This window comes from Canis aureus, chromosome 3, assembly GCF_053574225.1.
Source record: "Canis aureus isolate CA01 chromosome 3, VMU_Caureus_v.1.0, whole genome shotgun sequence".
In the NCBI taxonomy this organism is placed as follows: domain Eukaryota; kingdom Metazoa; phylum Chordata; class Mammalia; order Carnivora; family Canidae; genus Canis; species Canis aureus.
In genome coordinates this window covers 21,425,384-21,451,226 of record NC_135613.1, presented here as the reverse complement: position 1 = coordinate 21,451,226, position 25,843 = coordinate 21,425,384, and the positions used below count along the sequence as shown (strand labels likewise).

At 48.6% G+C, this 25,843-nt stretch overlaps 1 protein-coding gene across 1 annotated transcript; it reads left to right on the top strand.

Moving 5' to 3' along the window:
- The first annotated feature begins 21 nt into the window (after nucleotides 1-21).
- Nucleotides 22-25,843, top strand: ZDHHC7 (zDHHC palmitoyltransferase 7). The gene is made up of 8 exons (XM_077891049.1): nucleotides 22-216; nucleotides 12,386-12,471; nucleotides 15,586-15,917; nucleotides 21,112-21,236; nucleotides 21,654-21,750; nucleotides 22,228-22,309; nucleotides 23,047-23,177; nucleotides 23,837-25,843. Exons 3-8 carry the CDS (start codon nucleotides 15,603-15,605, stop codon nucleotides 24,011-24,013), a joined length of 927 nt encoding a protein of 308 aa, XP_077747175.1. The 5' UTR covers nucleotides 22-216; nucleotides 12,386-12,471; nucleotides 15,586-15,602; the 3' UTR covers nucleotides 24,014-25,843.

Genomic DNA, 25,843 nt, shown 5'->3' with positions numbered 1-25,843 from the left:
CCGGCTCGCCAGGCTGGGCTCCGCGCCCTCGTGTGTGCGCCTGGCGGCCGCCTCCCTCCGACCGGCCCGGCGGGACCCCCCGAACCGAGCCGCGGGGCCCGCTCCGGCCCGGCCATGAGCGCGGCCGCATGATGCGTCCCTGCCTCGGCCTCTGCAGTCGCCGCCGCCGCAGGCCGGGAGGAGCCGCAGCGCCGGGCGACCCCGCCCGGGCCTCGGGTGAGTGCGGCGGGCCGGGCCGTGGCGGGGGCCGTGGCGGGGGCCGGGCGGGGCGGGCGGGGGCGGGCGGGCTGCTCTCGCCCCGGACTCCCGGCCGCGCGGGGTCTCGGCCGCCCTGCGCCGTCGCCCCCGCCCGCCGCGCCCCTGCGACCTTCCCGGGCTCCTCGGGGGCACCTCTGCCCGCCCTGTGCCCGCGCCTGGCTTCCCTTCCTGGTGCCCCCCGCCCCGCCTTCGGGGATCTCGGGATCCCGCCCGAGTTGCAGCGCCCGGGTCTTGCCTGACCTTGGGCATGACACCCACTCTCCGAGCCGCGGTCTCCCCTCCGGTGACTGGTAACGGGGTTGCTGTCAGCCCGAAGGAGAGAGTGCCGTCAGCCCCCCGTGGGCTGTAAAGAGCGGTTTATGGGCACGGTTTACGAGGGGCGTTCTTGAGCATCGCCTGTGGCTCCTTCCCTTCCTCTTAAAAAGTTTTAATCATTCTCGTATTCTTGGCCCATCTGCCTGGTTATTTTCACTTTCTCCGTCAGTGGTGTTTGGGTGTCTGGGGCGGGGGGGGGGGGGGGGCGGCGGTTGTTGCCCGAGAGGGCATCTGGGACAATCAGGTCAGCCTTCGGGGCAACGTCTGCGCCTCTTCCTGCTGCAGTCAAGGTTCATCTCTCCCGAGGAGTCGTTGCTGCTGGAACCAAGTCTCTTTGCTGCGATGGACAAACTTTATTAGCTCATAAACAGCCAGTTTATGGGGCGCCTGGGTGGCTCAGTGGGTTAAGTGTCTGCCTTGGCTCAGCTCAGGTCATGACCCCCGGGGCCCTGGGATCCACCTGCATTGGGCTCCCTGCTCAGCGGGGATCCTGCTTTCCCCTCTTTTCTCTGGTTGCCACTCCTGCTTGTGTGCTGTCTCTATCAAATAAATAGATAAAACCTAAAACAAACAAACAATGACAACAATAAAAAAAGTTTATAATGGTAGTTAAATAGGAGTGTAAGAACTGTTGAGGTAGCTGCCTTGTAGCTTTCTCTACTGACCATTTGTGCAGTGAGTCTGTGAAGCCCATGTACTCACTGCATATATATATTTATTTTACTCTTCCTGTCTCAGACAGTCTAGAAATCATTATTTCTCCCTAAACTCTTCACCGCACAGATGGTGAGTTCAATCTTTTTGGCATTATTTAACAATTTGCACTTACCTAAAAGCCCCCTTTAAAAAAAAAAAAAGTCACCTTGTCAAAACTTGCTTATCAGGGAGTCAGAACTTGGTTACCATGAAAAGCTCTTGGGATATTTGAAGAAAAAAAAAAAAAGTGGGATGGAATGAAGTATTAAATTGCATTGCTTAAACATTCTGGAAAATTAGAAGAGTTCGAGTTATTGAAGTTATTTGGATTGTGTAATTTGGAGAGTTAGACTGGTGGGTTCAGGTTGATTTTTTGAGTTGAGAAAGGGTGGAGAACAAGACTATATGAAAGGTAGCTTCCTAAAGAATTCTTTAAATGACCGTGGGAACTTTTTATGTAGATATTTTAGCTCAAAGCAAAGGGGATAAAGCGTGTGAAGTATTCGCTATTAATGGCTCAGATCCTGCCTCAGATTACAGCTGTGCTAATCAGTCCGCTGGAAAAGCAGAAATCCTCTTCTAGAAAGGATAAGCATTAGTATGAACAGAATGGCTCTCTCAGCGAGAGGGTGTACTAAAAGGAACTTTATGTAAGAACAGTTTTGATTCAGGCAGAAGTACGGAGTAGGCTGGTACATGCCTACTGAAACTGTTACCTCCTCGCTTGGGCCTCTTTAGTGGTATAAGTAACACAGTTTTCGGTAATTAGAAAAATGGAACTAGAAATAAGTTTACATGTGAACTTAATGTTTGGGATGAATTGAGAAGTAGTTTTCCTGATGATTTGAGAGCTGCCATGCTCCACTCCATGTTGGGCATCCTACAAGATAGTTTTCTTAAAGCAGCTTTTTGGGATTGTTTCTTAAAAATAGTTTAATTTTTGTATTTAATATTTAACTATTTTATGAACAATACAGCTTATTTTGTATAAAAAGAAGCCAAACACTAGAGCAGAATGTAAAGTCTAAACACTTATCTCACTCCCTTTCGGCCCCAAAGCCAGGGTCCAGGGTCCATATTGACAACTTGCTGTGTGACCCTTCAGGGGTAACATCTGAGAAGTGTTTAGACCAGCGTGACAGCTCCCTAGAGGGAACAGTCATGCAGGACTACTCTCACTTCTGTCATCAGCTGCAATTTTCGGGGTTCTCAAAACCACCCTGAGGTTTGATTATTATTTAGAAGGCCGCAGAACTGACTGACTGCTGTTCTGCTCACAGTTGTGGTTTATTACAGGTAAAGGATAAAGATTAAAATCAGCCAAGTGAAGAGGCTTCTAACACAGAGTCTGAGGAAGCAGCGAAAGTGAAGCTTCTGTTGACCTCTCTCTGTGGATTCATAACGTTACATTCCTAACATTGATAGGGGACAATGCACATGGCGTGTGGCTAACCAGGTTAACTCATCTGAGCCTCAGTGTTCAGAGTCGTTCCTGGGGTTCTGTTTTGGAAGTGTAATTGATTCATTGATTGATTGTGGTGATACTGTATGACCCAAAGCCACACTCTGAGTCACATTGTTGCTCTTTCTGGTGTGGCCAGCTCCCACCCTGAATCAGATTGTCAGCCAAGGCCAAAGGCCAAACTTCCTTTTGAGCAAGGCTATATTTTTTTATTACACACGTCCTTCCTTCTTTCATGGTCCCTTTCTACTTCAAAAATACACTCCTTTGTTTTACCCCTGACGAATGACTACCTTCTAGAACATGGAGGCCACGGAGGCCAATGGGAGAGTTCTCTCAACCTTGAGTCTTTTCTAGCTAAAATTCTCTCTCAGTATCAATCAGTCTTTTTCTTTCCTATGCTTCTGAGGAAGAGGGAATCCCATCTTCCCGTGAACTCTGTGTCTGTTCTTTGCCCTGCCCTGCCCAGCGTTTAGGCATTTCCTCTCACTTTTGCCTCTCTGATTATTTCTTCCCATTCACTAACTTCTTTGCTTCTGTCTACAAACATGTTCTTGTCTTGCTAATCATAGCTCACATTACTGCTACTGGGTGGTTCAGTCTGTTAAGTGTCTGACTCGGTTTTGGCTCAGGTCATGATATCAGGGTCTTGGGATTCAGCCCTACATCAGGCTCTGAGCTCTGGGGGAGTCTGCTCAAGATTCTCACTCCCTTTCCCTCTTCACCTCCTTTAACTCGTGTTCTCTCTCTCTCAAATCTTTTTTTTTTTTTTTTTTTTTTTAGAGGATTTCATTTATTTATTCATGAGAGACATACACAGAGAGGTAGAGACATAGGCAGAGGGAGAAGCAGGTTCCCTGCGGGGAGCCTGATGTGGAACTCAATCCCAGGACCCTGGGATCACGACCTGAGCCAAAGACAGATGCTGAACCACTGAGCTATCCAAGGTGCCCAAAATAAACCCCCCCCCTTTTTTTTTTTTTAAAAAAAGGACCCAATTGTCTCGTAAATTCCGGACCCATATGGGCCCAAGATAATGCTATATATTGGTATAGCATCTTACAGTTTTTAAGACACTTACGTTTTCCTACAGTGGCTTCTACGTATTCGGGGCTTGGTAAGTGCTTGATAATGAATAATTTGGGCAGAGGGTGCGAGTCATCTATGTGGAGTGGAAGAGCAGGAGCCTAGCACCAAGGGGTGAAAGGGCATGGCGAGGGGATCAGCATGAGCACCGTGTGGAAGAGAGTGCAAGCACTGAGCCCAACAAAGTAGGGGAACCAGATGCTGTGAGGCCTTGAATGCCACGGACAGGGCTTATAGATTTGGAACCAGACTGCCTTTGTGACCCGCACTGATTTTGGCTGTAACTCCTACGGCTACACAGAGTGTTGTTGGACCTGGATGCTTTGAGATTAGGGTTCTGCAGAGGTACCCACCAGAGATGAGGGGGCCTAAACTTGGTTGTGGGAAAGGTGAGAACGGAAGGGGCAGAGCTCTAAGCAAGGGGTATCCTCAAGAGCATGTAGGAAGGGGTGAGGGGCTGTGTGTTTAGAGGGTAAAAGGTACTTAATGAATCCTGGTTGCATGAGGAGTGCACTCAGCACTAGCCCCCTGGTTAGCTGGTGCTTTGGAGAGGGTGTATGTCTAGGTTCTGTGTTCTAGGAGAGGGTGCATTTTATTTGCAGCACTTCGTAAGCAGGGAGCTGTCAGGATAGAGAAGATTCCATTGTCTCTCGAGACAGGCTTTTACAATATCATTTCTTTGTTGAAATGTTTTGAATTCTCAGAGTTCCATATTCCTTAATTCAATTTATTCATTACAGAATGCATTTTCTAAAACCAACTGCTCTAAGAGGCAGTGTATTTTAGTGGAAGGACATGGGGTTTGGAGTCAAGTCAGTCCTCTTCCACCCTTTATTGGCTGTGGGCTTGGGCAAGTTACTATAGCTCTAAGGTTTCATCTACTCCTCTCTAAAACAAGCTGGTACTAGCGCCTTGCTTTTAGGATAGTAGCCAGCTTCAATGTAATGATGTGTATAAAGCTCCAGGCGCCTAGGAGATGGGTAGTAATTGGCCATTCTTTTCTTTTCCCTTTATAATGTCTTACATGGTCATTAATTTGCACCTGTCAGCTCGCTATATTAGTACATGTCAGGTGTTCATAGTGTTTCAGATTGGGTTGAGTCCAATGTTATAAAAGTTCATTTCATTTTAAACAAGGAAGCCGTATTTAGGAACTTCTGGAAAGAGGCTGAGATTCACCCACCTGATTGAGGTTCAGCTATTCCCTGGGACAGGACACCTAGAGAGATTTGGAACTCTGGTGTTCTTTTTACCTCTGGATTTAGAATTCCTCAGGTTTCAGATACCTTCTTGGGGTTTTTAAAAGAGCTGCTCCATTTGACTTTCAGAATTAGGCTGTAGCTCTAGTACAGGAATAATGGTGAGCGTGCATCTGGCATATGGGTGAGTGTGCCCTTGAGACCACCTCATCAAGCCTGCACACTCAGGGTGACACCCCAAAAATGGAGACTCCCCCAGAAAACCTTTGAAAGTGAGTTTCTCTTCCCTTTCTCCCTCTCTCCCCTTAACCTTTCCATATTTCTCCCCAATTGCTTTTCCCCAAGGCTCCCAGACTTCTGACTTCACCTCCCGTGCCAGATCCCACTCAGTCCCTGTCATGTTCCTGTGGGCTTTCTCAGGCACGCTCCCCAATTCTTGCATTCATTCCACAGATGGGTGTGGAGTGTCCTGGGAGTGTGCCGGGACATTGCAGGGAACACTGTGTGGAGGTGATGAGACAGTAAGGAGACAGCCAGTGAGGTGGGGAGGGTAAGAAGTGAGGTCAACACACTCTGGGTTGGGTAGGACCTCCACAGAGAGGCCTTTGGATTTTATTCTAACTGCAGAGGCACTCAGTGGTTTTAAGTGGTGGTTTTAAGTAAGGGAAGAATGTGACCTATTATCTGTGAAAACTTACTCAAGGCTGAATGGGGGTGGATTGTGGGGTGAGGGAAGCAGTGAGAGCAGAAACCGAGTCAGATTGGGGTTGGTTTTGGAGGTAGCACTCACAGAACTTGCTGAAGGGTTCAATGTGGGAAGGTGGGGAAAGAATTCAATGAAGGGTGACTCCCGTGTTTTGACCCTAACAACTAGTTGGAGGTGCCCCATGGAGCTGTGAAGGTTGTAAGGGTTTGGTGGGCAGAGGGGGTTGTTGAGCCAGCTGGATATACTCAGTGACACATGGTTAGTTTGGGAACTTCCTGGATATATGTGTTTTTAGCAGCGTCCATGGACCTGAGAACCTATAAAATCATTGAGAGAGAGAGAGAGAGCATGTAGATAAAGGGGAAACCCAGGGCTGAGCCTGGCCACTGCCAACACGTAGGTGTTTACAAAGAAGAGGACCCAATAAGAGACCAAAGTGTGGCCAGTGGGAAAGAAGGAAGACCTAGCACTGCTCCCCCCATTCATGAGATTGACTCCTTTCCGAGTCCAATGGCCCCTCGTGGATACGTTCCTCCTTTCACCATCCTTTGATCTGCAGTGTCCAAGGCCTGTTCTAGAGGTTCTATATCTTAGTGTGGAAAACTTTTCTATAAACCTTAAGCTTACCATTCACAGTATGGGTAATGTGCCAGCATGTTATTGAGACTTGGATTTAATTTAATATTCTGTTGGTTTTTTTCTTGAAAGGTTAATATTCTGTTCTGTAGATTTAATAATTAGAGAAGATAGTGGTTTCATATGGCATACATTATTGGTAGGGTTTGAAAGCACAAGCTAAATCTTTGATGATTGCAAATTGATGGAAAGAACATTTGAGAACATAATTGCCATAAATACACTGTAGCAGATATCTGAATGCTCCATTCTTCCAGCAAGTTCAGCTAAGACTCCACTGTCTGCAGTCTTCCCATTGGGGCACTCACTTAGCTTGGAGGCTGAAAGTTGATGCCCCTGGGCAGGCGTGCCAGACCTTCTCCTTCCCTCCCCTTCCAGGTCAAGGCCTGTCTGTTCTGTCACATGCACAGTCTTACCTGTTACCCTGAGTGGTGCCTCTTAATGCTGTTGAGTTCTTAAAGCTGCTCTGCTTTGGCTGATCTGGCTACCTTGTCACTTCCTCCACACCAGGTTCCTAGTCTCACTAGGACTTCCAGTTCCTTGGACTTTCTGGTCACCTTGGACTTTGCGGTCACCTGGCTTGTCAGGCTTCTCTTCTCCCCTTCACCCTGTACTCCACCGTGAATCATTTCAGCTCAGGACTTGCCTTTGATACCCTGGTTTTCTCTCATATCATCTTGGCTACTCCCTAACCTCGTTAAGCCTTTGGGTGGCGAGCCAGGCTTCTGGATAGCAGGGCAAGCCACTCCCATCACATTGTTAGAAACTGGGGTCTGCCGTGCTCCATGGGCCTACTGCTTCTTTGGCTGTCCTCCCCACAGCCTCCCTGCTCCAATCCCTCGTGCTTCCTGCACTTGGAATGGCCCCAACCCACTCCCTACCCCTTGCTCAGAAAACGGTGTTATGGAGTGTGGATGGTGTTATGGAGTGTGGATGGCTTTAGCTTCAGTGCGTCTCCATGGTTCAAATGTAGACCCCCCCCCCTCCCACCCCACTGCTGCTTCCTCTGTCTCAGGAAGAAGGCTCATCTTCCTGCATCTGCACACTTGGACTCTCATTCTTTAAAAACAGAAAACTGCAGTGAGCTTAAATTATCTTTGTAGTCGCAGGAAAAGTTCAAGTAAGTACAGGATTAAAAAAAAACAAAACAGGAGCAAGCGTGGCGAGGCGTCTTAACTTATGTTTTCTTAGACCACTGGCTTAATTGGCTTAACTTTACATATATTCTTCATTCTCTTTCCGTTACATCACTTTTGGGGCTGTCCTCAGCTTTTAAAAGCTAGCCATGGTCAGACCAAGATGAGGTATGGTGGGATTTGTGTGGAGCCCCAGGGACTCGGGAGGGGAGGGGACTTTAACCCCGTGGATCCAGGGTGGCAAATGTGCAAACGGGGAGACCCAAGTACGGTGATCCTTGAACAACATGGGTGTGACTGTGCAGCTACTCATACTTGAATTTGTTTTAATAAATATAGTATGGTACTGTCAATGTGTTTCGTCCTAAGATTTTCTTAACACTTTCATTCCTGTTGCTTACTTTGTCATGAGAATATATACAAAAATTGTATTCATTGGTGGTTTATGTTACCATAAGTCTTCAGGTGAACAGCAGGCTGTTAGGAGTTAAATTTAGGGGGAGTCAAAAGTTATCCATGGATTTACAGGTGTTTGGGGTTGGGGGGACGCCCCAACCCTCATGTTATTCAGGATCGCTGTTGAAGCATCCCATGAAATAATACATGAGAGTGGAAGCTAAGAAGCAAAATTCCCTCGACTTTTCCTTCTAGCTGCATGTGTCCAGGACTTAGGGTGCTTCTTTTCATTTTCTCACCACCTGGTCTTCCCAGCTCGTGGCCCTTGCCCAAACCTGCTAAGGAAGGTCCCTGATGAGCCTCTCCTGGCACCTGCTTTGGTGTGGCTGACTGCTCCAGCCTTCCTGCTCTCAGGCCCCTGTGGCTCCCTTGCTGGCTCTTTGGACACCTTTCAGAGCTCCAGCCCACACTTCTGTGGCCCCAGGTATGGTCAGGTCTGTTTCAACCTTGCCTGTCCTGTACTGGAGTCTCTCCCCCAGTCTTGTGGCTCCCTTGTTCCAGGAGAAGTAGGTGGGGCCGACACACTCCGGGTCCCTTTCACTTCCCTCTCTGTGCCCCCACGAGACCTTATCCTTGGCCCTTGCTGTGCTTTTTCTTCCCATGACTGGTGACTGGCTGTCCATCCTCTGCAGGCCCCCACCCCTCTCTCGGCCCTGGCCTGTGCCTTGTCTCTTCTGAGAGGTGGCAATGGCTTCCTAGTTGCCTGGCTTCCTCCTTCCATCCTTGGTCTCACCCGTTATTTTTTGAAACCTCTATTTACCAAAGTTCTGGTGTCTCCTATACCAAGCAGAACAATTGCGGACTTCCAGACTCCCCAGCTGGGCATTTCGAGCACTTTGTGAGTGCCCCAGTCTGCCCTTCCCCTCCTGTCCTTCCCCATCCTCCTTTGCCCTGAGCTTGAGGCCCCTTAGCCCTCCTGTTCCTGCTCCCACGTGGGCTGCCTCATACTTACTGTTCTCTCCTCCTGTCTGTACCTTGCCTGCTCCCAGGGCCCACCATGCTGGCTTCTTTATTGACGCTTTCTCTGGCTCCTCCAGACAGAATTAGCTGTTGTCCTCTTTCTCCCTCATCACACTTCACTCCTAATTTGGTGATAACACTTAGCACATTATTTACCGGCCTGATTCCCACCTCTGCTGGTTTGTGAGCTCCTGTGGGCTAAAGCTCCTGTCTGGAGCCTGGTATAGAGAGGATCGTGCTTAGAGGTACCCCCTCTCCGTGTTTGAATTAAGTAGATCTCTCATGGCTTGTGTTTGCTTCATATGCTGCTTCTGTGCCTGAAGCAGAGTCGCTTATTCTTACTTTTTATAGGTCATCAGTGGGTGTATGAATAGTAAAGCCGTAATGAGTTTAAACAGCATTTTCATATAAACATGAATATCAGACTCTAGGGTAGGCATTCTTTTTTTATTGGAGTAGTGAAAATAATTGTATCTTGATTCTTTTTTTTTTTTTTAATATTTTATTTTTAAGTAATCTCTACACCTAGCCTGGGGCTCAAACTCACAACCCTGAGATCACAAGTTCCCTGCTGAACTGACTGAGCCAGCCAGGTGCCCCTCTTGATTCTTTTTTTTTTTAGAGTGACCGATCACCAAAAAATACTGATATTTGCTTATTTGTTTTCAGTTTGTATTTGCAAATCCATTTTCTGTTTACAGCCAAGGAGAAAGTGAGGGAAGAAGTTAGGAATCTTGTCTGAAGATACAGACAGAAATAAGACAGGTCACCGCCCTGAGCACCGTTTCTGAGGGGGAAGCGTCTGGCTAGCATTTGGCTTCTGTTTCACTTTTCTCACCTGGCACCTGTACCTGTGCTGGTTATTATTCTTCTGTTCATTTTTTTTTATTGATGTGTAATTAACGTACAGTGAAATATACAATTTTAAATGTAGTGTTGATTGAGTTTTTTTTTAAACAGCTCGTTGACTTTTGTTTTGACGGATATGTGTGCCAAGGGCCCTGATGGCCCTATCAAGATGTAGGGCATTTCATCACCTCAGAAAGTTACCTTGGGCTCTTCTCACTTGTGCTTCATGTGCTCAAACCCCTGTCTTGATTTCTTTCAGAATAAACTACTCTTGCCTGGTTTCAGGTGCCATAGAGATGGTATCATATTTTTGTGATATATCTGTGAGATCACACATCTCATTAATTTTTTCCCTTTTTTTTTTTTTTTTGCTGAGAAGTGTGCCCTTGTATGAGTATGCCATAGTTTATTTGTGCATGTCCTGGCAGTGGATGCTTGGGTTGTCTCTAGTTTGGGAGTATTGTGAATAAAGTTACTGTGGACAGTTTTTTACATGTTTGGTGTTTTTACTAATTTCTTCTGGGTAGATACATACAAGTGGAGTTGTTGACTCATAGGGTAGGTATTCAACTTTGAGAAGGTGCCAGGCCACTTTTCAAAGTGGTTGCTGTATTGGTTATTTTTTAAAATGTATAAAAGTAATTGGGATTTGGTCTCATTGTAGAGATTCTTCTATAAACCTGAGGTCTGTGATGAGCAGTCTTGTATTTTGCAAAGCCAGTTTTATTTTAAAACATTGTTAAACATAAGCTTATTTGGAAACAGTTCAAAATATTATTAGGTATTTAAAGCTGTTGGCTATTGCATAGATATTCCATGAACAAAGTTACTATATGTAAATACTGTGTTTAAAAAGTCACCTCTGGGGGCACCTGGGTGGTTCAGTCAGGTAAGCTGGGAGCCTCCCTCTCCTTCTGCCCCTCCTCCTGCTCCTGCACTCGCTCGCTCTCTTTCTCTCAAATAAATAAAACCTTAAAAAAAAAAAAGCCACCTCTATTAGTTTCAGCAGCTTGGGAGTCATGTCCATGTTTGTTCCTCTGAAGTTCAGAAGCTCAGAGCTGGAAGGTGCTAGGGAACACTGGCTCTTGGGTGGTGGTGGAAGGGTGGTTATGGGGTCTGTGCTAGGGGAGAAGCAGCTCCTGGTGAATCTTGTAGCAGATGGTGGGCAGAGGAGGTGTCAAAACTGGCCCCCGCGGAAGCACGGCAAACTTGAGACCGGACAGTGAGCAGCCTCTACTCTGCTCTGGAGAGTCCGGCTGGTGGCAGAGCCTAGGGCAAGCTCCCTGACCCCGGACCCTCTTCCCTTCTCCCATACCAGCCTCCTGCTGTTCTCGTCAAGGGTCTTGGTTTCAACATAGACACTAACAAGGGTTTGCCTTAACAGAGAAAGAATCTGTTGAGACACTAACAAAGGGTTTGCCTTAACAGAGAAAGAATCTGTTGGAAAGCAGCAGCGTAAAGCCAGAGTGGACAGGCACGTGGAGCCCGTGGCCAGGAGGGGAGCGAGACTCTCAGCGGGAAGGCCTGCTGCTGAGACGCTGGGCCAGCTGGTTTTATCTTGGGCTCTCTCCCAAGGTCTCTCTCTTTGTCACTTAATTCTTCTTATGGGAAAGTTCCTCACTCTCTCATCTAATCCTGTATTTTTCTGAAATTTTAAAATTCTGTCATTTTAATTTTTAAGTAACTAGGAAGTTCTCAGAATGTTCCTCTTTTGTTGCACAGATAGGATGTCTTATTTCTTAAGGTTTCACTCTGCATTTTGCCTGTTCTGAATTCCTTTTTCCCCTTTCTGGGGCTCTGTCTCTCATGAGACCTCACTTAGCTTTCTTCCAAAAGTCTGACCTATATGTCCGTCAGAGCATTCTACCGTATACCTTGAACACACACAATGGTGCATGTCAGTTGTATTTCAGTCAGACTAGACATCGACATCAATGGACAGCTTAAGAAAACTCATGAAAAGATTTGTGCTGAAAATAAAGACTAGTTATTTGGGAGGTCCCCACCCCCCATCTTAGGCCTTTTCTCTTCAGGCCAGATAAGTGTTTCTGGAGAGGCCACATCTGGTCACTCACCTGCCAGTGAACAGGAGCCAGCAGGGAAGTGAGAACTGGGACTTTCTTCCTTCAGTATATGGCCAACCTCAGGTGTCTGCTGCCCTTTCTGTGACTTGCTCCCTCCTGTAGCTGGCGAAAGTGTCCCGTCCAGCACCTCTCACCTCTCCTGTTTTCTCTGGAAGTCTTGCGGTGGCTGCTAATACACTTGTTGACTTTTGAAATACAGGCTAGTCTGGTTTGGTGTGGATGGTCCCTGGGGAATCTTTCCAAGAGATTTTGGCTTCTAGACTTGTATTTAATGCCAGGGCTCAGATAGCAGGAGGGTGAAATGAACAGATGTAAAGTATATTACTTCATTTTCAGGATTGGCAATAATTTCATAGTTTACTCGTAATGAAAACACGGAGTGATGATTTCCTTCCTAGTTAAGGGTAGTTCTGAATAACAACTTCCCGTGTAAAATGTTATGTTGGTTATATATCTCCCCAAATTAATCCTATCCTACGAAATGTTACATACTTTTGTCACAAAATAAGTTACTTTTCTAATTGGATCTTGTTATCTTTCAGATCCTGTCACATAGGACACTATGCACCTTAAGATCCTGAAGAAAAGGCGCAAGATGTTCAAGTAATGTTTAGAGATCGTTTGTGAGGTAAGGGAGTGACTCTGTGGAGGTGCCTCGTCACCGCTTCCTTTCTGCCTTGGACACCGACTATGTTCCTTGAAAGGGCAGCATGGGAGGTACAGAAGGTCAGTCTTCCTACCTGCTGACCTTGATTTGCTCACTACCTGTCCTGAAGGTAGACGTGCCTCTGGTAGGGGATTCCGTGAAGTTATAAGTTATCAGCAGGTAGTAGAAGATTAGGTGAGTGCCGAGTGACAGTGGACAGACAGATGGTTGTCCCCTTAAGTCATGAAGCTCTCCTGTGCCGCTTGCCATGTTCTGGGAAACAGGGCTTTCTCAAACGTGAGCATAAACTAAGCTTAGGTTTGGGAGTGTAGATGGAATCCCATTAAACCAGCCATTAAAGTCAAAATGTGCCAACATGCCATCTGCTTGCCTGTGGGTTGCTGCGTGGTGCCTCTGGATTTCCTCTCAGAAGTGGTGTTGGGGGGCAGCCCCGGTGACGCAGCGGTTTAGCGCCGCCTGCAGCCCGGGGTGTGATCCTGGAGACCCGGAATCGAGTCCCATGTCGGGCTCCCTGCGTGGAGCCTGCTTCTCCCTCTGCCTGTGTCTCTGCCTCTCTCTCTCTCTGTGTCTCTCATGAATAAATAAATAAAATCTTAAAAAAAAAAAAAAAAGGAAACGGTGCTGGGGAGAAGGGGCTCGATGGCAGTGGGCACTGAGCGTGCAGACACACCCTTACCCCAGCGACTGCTACCCTTAGTAGCGCGTTGCAAGCGCCCATGCCGCCTGCTCATTCGCAAACTGGTTCTGTGTGAAGGGGCTGCAGCTTCACTTCCTCCCCGCCCTTCCTGCCATGTTCACGAGATACGCACGGTGACTCAGCAGAATGCCTGGGGTGGACTCCAGACAGCTGAACTTAGCCACCGTACCCTGCTGTGTTCATTGATTATGTTTCTGAAAATAAAGGGACTTTCGGGTATCAGATTATTTTCCCTGTGCCTTCTGGTGGATTTTATAAATTTGGCACACAAACATTATGCATCGACATCCTCGTCAGCTGGTCTGGGAATCTCCTACCACGCCCAGGGTTGGCGTCTTCGTGGCTTCTCTTCCCTCAGGAATAGACCTGCCATCTGCAGCCCGGGTAGGGGCGGGCCACTGCAGGGCTGCACCCCGCTCTCTGGGGGAGTTCTCACCACTGTCTCCCTCGGGAAGGCTGGGCTGAACTGGTTCGGTGTTTGTTCACTGTGCGTGCTTTCTGGATGGAACTTAGACTGCATAGACATGCTCTGGCACAAAGCTAGCCTGTGGTGTCTTGTCTTACTGCTCAGCAAGCAGGCGCCCACTCGTCAGGGGCACTGTCCCACTTGAGTAGCCATAAAGCAAAACGAATTCTGATTGAGGGATTTTTCAGCTTACGTGCTTGATGATGTATGGTTAGGATTCACTGAGACTCTCCTGTGGAAATCACCAGGAAACGACTTGAACCTGAGAAGGGGACCAGCTTCTTGGTGCTGGGTCTGCCTGATGATAAACACGCACTTGCTGGGGCCCAGCAGTGTGCACACACCAACAGGGATGGGGGTGGGGGACAGAAGACCAGAGCCTCCTTGTGAGTCAGGAGTTGAGACACGGAGGACTCTCTTGAGGTAGAAAGGGGTCTGTACACGGCAGGCAGCACTGATGAGCAGGGCCTGGGAGTTCCAGGGAAGGAAGAGACTTCCAGTCACTGTCTCTGCCCCTGACAGGATGGGGCTGGGCCGACAGTGTGGGCAGAACCAGTGTCCACTGTCCTCTTCAGGGAGTTGTGTCTGGTGTTCCGAAAGATTCCTCAGAGGAAGAAAAACCTTTCAGGATGGCTGGCTGGGGAGGGAGGAAGTTCAGGCATTAGGGGGCGCGTAGGGTTTCCGTGGCAGGGAGGACAATGGCGCAGTGGCAGTGCTGGCCGAGGAGGCAGCAGGTGCGGCCAGATGGCTGGCTGTGACCTGTCTGTGTGGCTTTTCTCTTTTCTCTTCTTCTGTTTCACTTAAAAAACCTTCAGGCTATTTTTGTCAGACCTAAGAGCAGGGTTCCATTACTGACAGCGGGGAAACGATTTCAGGTGTCTCCTGGTGAATATCTGTGCATCGAGGGGGAATTCTGCGGTAGTTTGGCCATGTGACCTCTGTCAGCAGGCTCGCGCACCGTTGTTGTCATCACTGCTCCGCTGGTGTGTGAGGGAAAAGAAGCTGCGCCCAGGCCACAGAGACAGTGTGGTGGCAGACTGGTGGCAGCCCCAGGGCGCTTGCGTAAGCTCTGGTGCCGAGGAACCACCTGGGCCATTTGATCAATGCTGTTGGTGTTTCTCTGTCCCTGGTATGAACCCCTCAAAGCCAGGTGAACAGACCCCTCTCTATGTGTTTATCACGAGTATCCAGCTACTTTAAGGTCGCATGCTGGTGACAGAAGGGCATGCATGAAAGCAGCAGTCAAAACCGGTCCAGCAAGAGTTTCTTGTGAGTTCCTTCAGTCCCCAAGTGCTCTAGATATCAGATGCTGTAGGAAATATGGGAAAGGTCTCACAAGGAGGCCTGAACAAATGGATTAGCAAGTGAAGAAAACTTCTGAGAGATGAAAGCAGAGAGAACGGCATTCCAGAAACAGTGCAGAGTCCAGGGCAAGCGCACCACAAGCCTCGGCCCTGGCCTTGGCGCTATAGCCCGGGCACGGCGGCGGGGGGGGACACATGGGCAGGTTCTTGGAGTTCTGGGTCCACGTGCCAGCGGAGGATGGTGTGGGGCTTGGGGGGCGGGGCTCTGCACACATGTGACAGCGCAGGCTTGGTGGTGAGGATGGCAACCTGTATCTGACCTGTTCCTTCCACTGCTTTGCTCCTCTGTGGCTGGCTCTAGGTGGCAGCATGCATGTGTCTAGGTATCACCCACACAGTGGGGCTGGTTGTGTTCTAGGCTGTCAACTAGACACCAAGGTGGAAGATTTTAAAGTTCTGATCTAATTGATGTATTCTTTTCTGCTGTGTGTGTTTAGACAGTCTTCATGGGACAGCCAAGCGCAGAGGAACTCATCATATTTTAGGTGGCACATGAGCAAGCGTGTGTGACCCCCGAGCCTCATCGGCTCTGTCCATTTCCCCTCTAGGGTGTGCCGAGGAAATCATGCCGTCATCAGGACACCGGCTGCGGGATGTCGAACATCATCCTCTCCTGGCTGAAAATGACAGTTACGACTCTTCGTCCTCCTCGTCCTCGGAGGCTGACATGGCAGATAGGGTCTGGTTCATCCGCGATGGCTGCGGCATGATCTGCGCCGTCATGACGTGGCTCCTGGTCGTCTATGCGGACTTTGTGGTGACGTTCGTCATGCTGCTGCCTTCCAAAGACTTCTGGTACTCTGTGGTCAACGGAGTCCTTTTTAACTGCCTGGCGGTGCTGGCCCTATCGTCCCACCTGAGAACCATGCTCACCGACCCTGTGAGTACTCACTCTTGCCCTGTATCCCCTCTGTGTGGCACCATAGACTCTGGCGAAGGGCCTCCTGCTCCTTATTAATTCCTGGGTACAGGCTTGGGGCATTTTTCATGTCTTTCTTTTTTTTTAGTTTATTTATTTATTTAAAGTAATTTCTATGCCCAATATGCAGCTCAAACTCTGACCCCAAGATTGAATCATTGCTCCATTGACTGAGCCAGCCAAGCAGCCCACATTTTTCACATTTTTTTTTAAAGATTTATTTATTTATGAGAGAGAGAAAGCACACACACACGGACCCATGCACACACGGGCGGGGGCGGGGGGGGAGAAGCAGAGGGAGAAAGTCTCAAGCAGACTCCCTGCTGAGTGTGAAGCCTGAGCAGGGCTCAGTCTCAGTCTCATGACCCTAAGCTCAGGAGCTGACCCAAACCAAGAGTCAGACGTGTAACTGACTGAGCCAGCCAGGTGCCCCGCATTTTTCACATCTTAACTGGAGAATAAACATCGCTCAAACACAAATGATGTCACAGTGCAGGAACGGAAAAGGGGTGGTTTGTGCAAATGGAAAGATTGTAACTAGATTTCTAAAATCCCTCCTGGTTGGTTTAAATACTGTGTTCCTTTAAAGAACAGACTGACGGCTAAGAGATCTGGGTTCTAGATTTCACCACTCAGCTAATCTTTTCAGTTGTCTTTTGACTGTCAACAACTACTTTAACTTTTTTGGGCTAAATCTTAGATATTATCTCTAAGTTCTTTCGGTTTACAGTTATCTAATTGTTCTGTATCAGCTAAAATCTGAGGCCAATACCTCCTTCTAGCTGCTAGAGGGTCAAGGTCCGGCTGGTACAGCAGCAGAGGAAGAGCTCCCTGATGACTGTACTGGCTCCAGCAGGGGTGGGTTGGGACTGCACCGCAGAGGGCAGGCTCCACACACAGGAAAAGAGCTGACTCAGGTGTATTGTCGACAAAACAGAGGCCGTGTATTGGGCTCCTTTGGGGAGCAGTTTCCCTGAGAATAACAAGGGCCCAGACCAAACACAGGTCACTAGGTCCCTGATGTCTTGAAGGCCACTGGATTTAGAACCTCTATGTTGGGTTTAAGGTTCTTTATCTGAGGTTCTTTATTCGAGACCTCCTGTGGGTAGGTGAAGTGGTGCAGACCCTTACAGCTCAACCAGGATTCCCTTCCAGATCCAGACTGCAGATTCTAGGCTTGCCCCAGAGCCTGGAGGAGATGCCGAGGGCTGCCGAGTGGGTGGGCAGCCGCCCGCCCAGGGGAGAGGTTCCCGCTGTCCATGCCATGGGACAAGCATGCACTGCCAGGTGCTAGTTGTCCCTGTGGAGTGTCATTTGAAGAAAGCTGCTTTCCACAGCACTAAAACAGTGGTCTATAAAATGTGGTTTATATGCACATTTATTTGACTTTTGCTGAGTTCATATCCCAGGGGCTTTTCCTACCCTGTTCACCCTGTCCCTTGCCTGGTGGGGGTCTTGGGCAGAGGACAGTATTGTAGACCCGGCCGGTGGGCAGCCGGGAGTAGCACTGTGGGACAGGTCTGCCTGTCAGATGCAAGGTCTGCCCCCTGGCTTTGGAGCCTTGCTGCACAAAGATTGTGGAATCTCTGATCATAGCCCAATTGGATCTCCCCTCAGAGACTTTTCAGGGGCTTTCTCCCCATTTCCTTTTATGCAGCAGAGCCTCCCTCTGGGAGTGAAACCCTGCTCCTAACCCCTGCAGTTCAACTCCTATCCCAGCCCCCCTCCTCCTGCGGGGAAAGGTCTCAGCATTTAGAGGAAGCCCCAAGAGGTGATGGGGAGAAGGTACGTGCATGGCACCGCACCTGTCCTTCTGGGCACATTCATTCTCCTTGCTGGGTCACTAAAGAGAATGCTGGACAAAATGTCAGGAGGGAGGGAGTTCCAAGGTGGAGGAGGAGTTTGGGGTCTTGGATATCAGTGTTTGAATTAAAATATAATTGATACACCACGAACTTATGCTTTTAAAGTGTACAGTTACGTGGATTTTATGTATTCAGGGTTGTGTATCCTCCACCACTGTCAATTTTAGGACATTTTCATCAGCTGGGAAGGCAGCCCTGCACCCCTTAGCCATCACTGCCCAGTTCCCTCTTCCCCCAGCCCCTGACAACCGCCATCCCACCTTCTGTCTATGGACTTTTCTGTTCTGGATAGTTCATCTAAATGGAATCATATCAGATGGGGCCTTTTATTTTTTTATTTTATTTTTTTTTAATTTTTTTTTATTTTATTTATGATAGTCACAGAGAGAGAGCGAAAGGCAGAGACATAGGCAGAGGGAGAAGCAGGCTCCATGCACCGGGAGCCCGACGTGGGATTCGATCCCGGGTCTCCAGGATCACACCCTGAGCCAAAGGCAGGCGCCAAACCGCTGCGCCACCCAGGGATCCCCAGATGGGGCCTTTTATATGGTTTCTTAAACTCAGCATGAGGTTTTCAGGGTTCATCCATGTTGTAGCACTTATCAGAACTTTGTTCCTTTTCATGGCAAAATGATGTTCCATTGTACGGATATGACACATTTTGTTTATAGGTTTTTGTTATCCGTGGATGGATATTTGGGTTGCTTCCACTTTATGGCTGTTACAGATAATGCTGCCATGAACATTCATGTGTAAGTGCTTTTTGTAGGTGTATGTGTCATTTCCCTTGGGTAGATACTTAGGAGTGGAATTGCTGGATTACGTGGTAACTCTGTTTAACTGTTGGAAGAACTTCCAAACTATTTTCCATGGCAGAAAATAATGTTCCCACTAGCAGCATGTGAGGGATATAACTTGTCCACATCCTCATGCCATTGTTCATCTTTCAGACAATTGCAACTCTGATGGGCATGTAGTGGTACCTCACTGTGGTTTTGATTTGCGTTTCCCTAATGACTAATGATGTTGAACATCTTTTCATGAGCTTATTGGCCATTTGTGTGTCTTCTTTGGAGAATTGTCCCATTTCAGTCCCTTGTCCATTTGATGTCACTGTTTCAGCTGTGCCACATATTAGGACTACTGGCAAGCTACAGACACCACTGGAGTCAGTGTAAATAAAACTGTGGAGCCCGAGGAGCACAAGGGCAAGAATGCACTCGGCCCCTGACAGACTGTGAGATTGGGCTGTGGAGGTTGTTGTCAGGGCAGACCAATGGAAGAGGAGGACTGGCTCCTGGAGTTTCCTCTGTCCTTCAGGTGTCCATCTCTCCCTGCCCGCAGTAAGGAAGAGTGGCCCCACAGAACAGATCTAATTGGAATCATTAAGTGCCAAATCCACATTTCTGAAGGAGCGAGTACAGATGTTGGGCTGTCCTGCTTTCTAGAAGGGTATTGTAGCTGATCACATTTTTTTTACTATGGAAGAAGAGAACATTTGTGTCTCATAAAAATTAAGGTACATGGAGTTTTGAAATCTGGTCCGTTTCCTCCTGCTATGGAAACACATAACGTTGAACTCCCACCAGGAGTGTATACAACATTACAGGACTTACAAAACCATTATATCTTTAAGACTCCTGGATCAGTGGAGAAAACTTGATTAAAGACTTCAAATGTGGTATGTAAATTAAGTAAAATGCTTTACCTAACATTCTGGTTTAAATTTTCAAAGCCCAAACATTTTAAACCTTAACTTTTCAAGGAGATGACTGGAGTGTTAGGAAGCGCTAGGATCTTGAGTGGAACAGCTTCGCCATGCTAGGATGGTGGAGGGAAGTACACTGTGGTGGCGGGGTGGGCTGGAAGCAGCCCCTCCTGTCCTCACGTCGCTGGGTGCCTGGTGGAGGCCTGGCCTCTTGCTGGTTCACGGGGCTTTAGGTCTGATTTGCCAGGGGCCTTGGAGACTCCCCAGTCTCCAGGCCCAGCACACTTGCTGCTGAGCTTTGCCGGGCATGGATATTGGCCCTCAACCCACAGGTTCAGATCTCTGGCCCTCATGCCAGCCTGGGCTTCTGGGCTTTGAGGAGTCCTTTGCTGTCCCCACCACTGTTCGCTCCCACCTTGGGTCTCCTCAGGCTTGCATGCCCTTTGCAGCTCTGGGCTGCTCTTCCCCATGTGCATTTCTGCTCGAAGTGCAGGCTCCCTGGTGTTAACCAATGGGAGAGGAGACCTTATTCCCACCTTATCATGTTTAGAAACTCCACTCTACTGGGTCATCTTTCCCAGTGCGTCCTGCCATGACTCCTGGAGTCACATCCCACAGATGTGTTCACTGAGTAGTTCCACTGCCCAAAGAACAAGGCCCTCCTTGCCTGCTGTGCAGGCCTTGCCTGCCCCTGGCTTCTGCACGGACGGCTCTCTGAACGACTCCTGCCATCAGTGGGCATTACCTGAACACATATTTCTTCACCTGGGCCAGCATGGAGGGCACCAACAAATGCACTGTTGCCACCCCTGACACTGCTACTCCCAGGGTCGCCCCACCACCCAACCGTATCATGTCAGGGGCTCAGGGCCATGCTGTCCAGGTATGTGTGCACGAGTGCTCTTGATGAGGACAGCAGACGAAGATGTATAGCACAACTTTGCAAACATGAGATAAAGTCCTTCATGTTATCATTTGGTTCAGTGTTGCTCTTCTGTAGCTGATAGGAAAGCTATGTGGCCCACATTTATCACAAAGCCCTGCCCTAGAATGGGGTGACAGGGGAGTGGTGTCCACAGAACACATTGGCACCCTGCAGGGACAATCACCTGCCCTTGAGTTGGAGTGGCTCGACAAACAAACCTCGCCTGTGGTATGTCCTGCATGAAGCTAGAAAGAACTCAGGTGACTTGCCAGTTTATGAAAGATAAAAATGTATTTTGAGTTCGTTTGAATACATGTGCTATTTTTCATGGAAAGTAAAACTTCTAATCCTGCTCAAGTTAGATATTTATTTTTCATTTTTGGTTTTTAAGTAGGGTCCATGCCCAGCATAGAACCCAGTGTGGGGCTTGAACTAATGACACGGAGATCAAGCCCTGAGCTGAGATGAAGAGACAGACACTTCACTAGCTGAGCCACCCAGGCACTCCTTTTTTTCATATTAATGTACTTTAAGTGGCAGCGACAGCATTACAAGTTATTTTACGGTGTATAAAATCTAAGATTGATCCTTGTTTATTGATTTTTTTTTTTAATCTTTCTTTCTCTCCGACCAACACACATTCTTACTAAACTGCAGGGGGCAGTACCCAAAGGGAATGCTACTAAAGAGTACATGGAGAGTTTGCAGCTGAAGCCTGGAGAAGTCATCTACAAGTGCCCAAAGTGCTGCTGTATCAAGCCTGAGCGTGCCCACCACTGCAGGTACACAGCCCCCTCCCTAGAGCAGCCTGGTGCCCCCCACTGTAGGTACACAGTTCCCTCCTTAGGGCAGCCTGATGCCCCCCACTTAGGTACACAGCCTCTTCCCTAGGGCAGTCTGGTGCCCCCCCCCCCCCCCCCCCCGTAGGTACACAGTCCTCTCCCTAGAGGAGCCCTGTTGCCCCCCGCTGCAGGTATACAGTTTCCTCCGTAGGGCAGCCTAGTGCCCCCCGTTCCAGGTACACAGCCCCCTCCCTAGGGCAGCCTGGTGCCCACCGCTGCAGGTACACAGCCCCCTCCCTAGGATAGGAACCCCTTCTTGAGGCCTCTTGCCAGCACTGAATTCTGTGTATGGATGTGTGACCTGGGGTTGTGTATTTCATAGCATCGAATACTAAAAACCAAGTTTCTCCTTTGCAGTATTTGCAAAAGATGTATTCGGAAAATGGATCATCACTGCCCATGGGTGAACAATTGTGTAGGAGAAAAGAATCAGAGATTTTTTGTGCTCTTCACTGTGAGTAAAAGTAGTTGTATGGTGACTTATATTGAGCTTTAAATTCTTTAACTATAATCTTGCCTGGAGCAGGTGAATTTATTCTAACATCAGACCTCTCTCTCTCTCCAACCTTTTCTCTGAGATTGAAATTATTATTCTGTGTGGTCCTTGGCAGGAAGCAAGAAATGTATGTTGCTTATGTGACTATTTTAGGTGTTTTATGCATCTCGTTCTCCCTCAGATACCTTGAGTCACAGTTGCTAATAGGGTCTTGTTGAAATGTGTTAGGACTCCCTTCCCTGCTGCGTTTTCTGTGAGATTGTGCTCCTTAGTGTAGGATGATCTTGGGTGGCAGCTGTCAGCTGTCCTGATGGATTCCTCCCCCCAGTAATTTGCTGATGAATGAAATGGTAAAGTAAACATGTGAACGTGGCCTTTGCTCCTAGAAATATGCGATTGCTCCCCGATTGCTGATCAGCTTCTCTCTTGTTCCAGATGTACATAGCTCTGTCCTCAGTCCATGCTCTGATCCTCTGTGGACTCCAGTTCGTTTCCTGTGTCCGAGGGCAGTGGACTGGTGAGTCACATTGTGTGTCCCCTTCCCACAAATTCATGCTGGGATGAATGGGAAGGATGGGAAGAGCTGAATGAACCGATTTTCCAGTCAATTCCTAAATCCCTTTAGTGAAGAATATGGGTTTCAGGTCCACTGTTTGGCTAGTGTGTCGAAGCCACATATACGTACCCCTTCCTTCATCACGTAACAGTTCCTGCTAAGCAGTTCCGCAGAGTTCAGGACTACCTGGAAATTCGTCTCCTTCCACCAAACATCACATTTGTCTTCTGGTTAGCTAGCTGGGAATTGTTCAGTGTGGTCCTTGTGTTACTGGATTGGAGTGAACCGTGGCAGGTGCAGTGTGGTGTGCCCCAGCTGCTCCTCCCTGGACAGGACTGGGGATGGGCCAGACATACCTCCCAGGGTCCTGTGGGCAGTGGCCAAGCAAGGGGGTGTCCTCTCCTAGCTTCCCTTGAAGGCCAGTGCATGGTTCAACACACAGGTACAGCTTTCACAGAAATCTCGGGTGCTCTGGAAACTGCTGACCAAAAGATGGGGGAGTGGATTTGCACCCGGGTGGGGTGACTGCCTCCACCCCACGGTGAACAATGAATGTGCCCATTTACAAGCCAGCACAAGTACGCTGAGGCTGGCTCCAGGGCTGGTACCACAAGGATTCTTCTGAGCTGAACGCCACACCATCCTGTGCTTTGTCCTGCTCTGGTGCCCACTCACAGCCTGCGTTCTCTTGTTCGCAGAATGCAGTGACTTCTCCCCTCCCGTGACTGTAATCCTGTTGATCTTCCTGTGCCTTGAGAGCCTTCTGTTTTTCACTTTCACTGCAGTTATGTTTGGCACTCAGATCCACTCCATATGCAACGATGAAACGGTACGCTTCCTTCTCTGGTGCACTCGCTTAACTTTTGGCTTCAGTAAGTGGGTGGTCCTGGGGCCCCCATAGCCGCGGGTGTATTAACTCAGGAGATTGATAGGGCAGTCTTGGTTAGGTTCTCTGTGTTTATCATTCCTATCTTTATGCGAGATGCAGATTCAGGGATCACTTTGATATGAGAGTCAATAGATCCAGGCAGATAAAGCCAGGCAAATTCCCCAGTTTCTGGGAGACCCAGCCCTACCAGAGCAGCTAGGTGAGGTGCAGCAAATGGATTGCCTTCATGCCTTTGAACTATAGGTCTAGAATTGTGCACCTGATAAATACTTGTAACAAATGAACAAAAGGGTGAGGGCCTGACCCAGAGGACTGGCTCCTTCCTGCCATTCCTGGGGCTGCCTGGGCTGTGTGCTGCTAGCTGCTGGCTGCAGCCTGCATCCTGCATGTCCTCGGGGGGCCTTGGGGCTGGCACAGCAAGGAGAGTCTGCTTTGCTGACCACTGAGGGCCCACATGTCACCTGAGCATCTGGCTGTCAAATGAAACCGGATTCCCAACTTTGGTGGTGGCACCTCCAGTATGATCCTGAGGCCTGACCTGCGTGTGTTGGGGGTTCTAACTGGGGCTGCTGCCCATATGCGTTCCTTTCTGCTTCCAGGAGATCGAGAGGCTGAAGAGTGAGAAGCCAACGTGGGAGCGGAGGCTGCGATGGGAGGGGATGCGGTCTGTCTTTGGGGGGCCCCCCTCACTCCTCTGGATGAACCCTTTTGTTGGCTTCCGGTTTGGGCAGCTGCAGACCAGACCCAAGAAAGGAGGCCCAGAGTTTTCTGTCTGAGGCCTCCTCATGCCGGGACTTGTCAACAGACTTTAAGTTATTTATTTTGGGTCTGAAAGGGTATCAGCAGCTCACCTGTGACCAATAGGGCAGACGGAACATATACAGACCAGTTGCTTGCAGCAAGCAGAGTTTTATATATTTATAGTCACAGATTGCAGATTTTCCAAACCAGTGACAGGATGATGCTCTGGCCAGTTTTCGCCTATACAACTAACGAGAGGTATGTGGCCACATAAAGAAGCCAAATGTCATTATCTTCCTGCACAGTTAGGATTTTTGTTAAGGATACTTTGCATTTTCTAAAGTTGTATGGGATATTACATGGGTTATTAAAATCCTGTGTACTAAGCTGCTTTTTTTCAATCATGAAGAAAAAGAAAAAGTAAATCCAGTGAATAAGAATTGTCCATCCAATGGTTTCAGGGCGTTCCTGTTGACCCTGGGGTTCATTAGTACACTCCCTTGATCAAGAAGAGGCGTTTACATAGAAAAACATTTTGGTCTCAATTAGCTCTGACACTTTGCACTGAATTTGCAAAAGGTCTGTGCACTGAACAGTGAAGGTAGCTTTAGGTACACTCCTACTGCCCTGGAAGAGGCGTGCTTTGACCCTTTCAGCAAGTCTGCGTGTGTGTGTGTGTGTCTGTGTGTATGTCTATGCGTGTATGTGTGCGTGCGTGCGTGTGTGTGCGCGCTTAGGCAGTGTTTAGGTGACGTAACAGGTGATAGTTGCGTGTAGCCAACGAGCTGTTTTTTAGAAACCAACGTTTCAGGGAAGAGGGGAGAGCTGCCATGGGACCCTCGTCCCGTGGGGTTTACTATGAATGTATTGCATTTTGGAGAATATCTTGATCCAAAGAACAATCACTCCGGTGTGGTCCTTCGTTGCCCTCCTATTATAACTTTATTTTAAAGATCTTGAGCGTGTGAGGGCCTTGGAACTGGCATTTTTTTGTTCAGCCAAATCAGCAGTGTAGAGACGGCACTTCAGTGAGAGAACAGCGAAGGCTCACGGTGGCCTCATGCTTTGTGCAGCTTGGTGGTGGTGGTGGGTGTGGAGGAGGGAGGGCCAGGCCACAGCCACTTGCAGAGAGAGACAGATGTCGGCCTCTGGGCATCGCTGAGAACGTGAGGGGACCCCAAGGCAGAGCCCCTGGACTCTGAGCCTTACTCACTTGCAGAAAGTATTCAGGATGGCAACAGCTTTATTTTTTGTATCCTTTATGTTTGTTTCTCTCCCCACGTCACAAGTGATAAAAACAAGATGTCCGGTGCAGAGCTTAAAATGATCTCAGAAAGCAAACAGCTCCCCTCTTGGGGACTCGCCTTAAACTTGCCCGGCCCGTACCTGTTCTGTGGGACTCCTGAGGAAGCGATCCGTGACAGAGTCCGAGGCTCTCCTTCCAGCCTGCCTGCGCACTGAGAAGAGTTGGTGTTTCCTTCCTGGCTTTGACGCCATTCCGTTCATCTGTGAACCATTTTGTTTCTGTTTTTAATTAATCCATATCCTATCCTAATCAGGGCTTCTGCCACTGCTGATGCAGATCCACAGGGGGACCTACCTGAGACACAGCTGCTGCCCGGCGAGCAGAGCTGTGGGATGTCTCGGAAATGGACCGAGTCTCTGCACACACGTGTAAGCCATGGGAGGGGGGCCGTGTCACCACCAGCGGGACAGGCCCAAGGGGGGCCAGACACGACGAGTGTCCAGAGGTCGTGTTGCATACTCATTTGCACATCTGTTGTCTGGGGTGGACGTGTGTGAGGCTTTTAATAATGTATACCTGTTTATCAATAAAAAAAAAAAAAATGGTTGAAGTGGTTGAA

Coding starts and splice junctions, on each gene's coding strand:
- ZDHHC7 (XM_077891049.1), top strand. CDS start 15,603: ATGCCGTCATCAGGACACCGGCTGCGGGATGTCGAACATCATCCTCTC. Junction 22,310..23,046: donor TGTCCGAGGGCAGTGGACTG/GTGAGTCACATT, acceptor TCTTGTTCGCAG/AATGCAGTGACTTCTCCCCT. Junction 23,178..23,836: donor CCATATGCAACGATGAAACG/GTACGCTTCCTT, acceptor TTCTGCTTCCAG/GAGATCGAGAGGCTGAAGAG.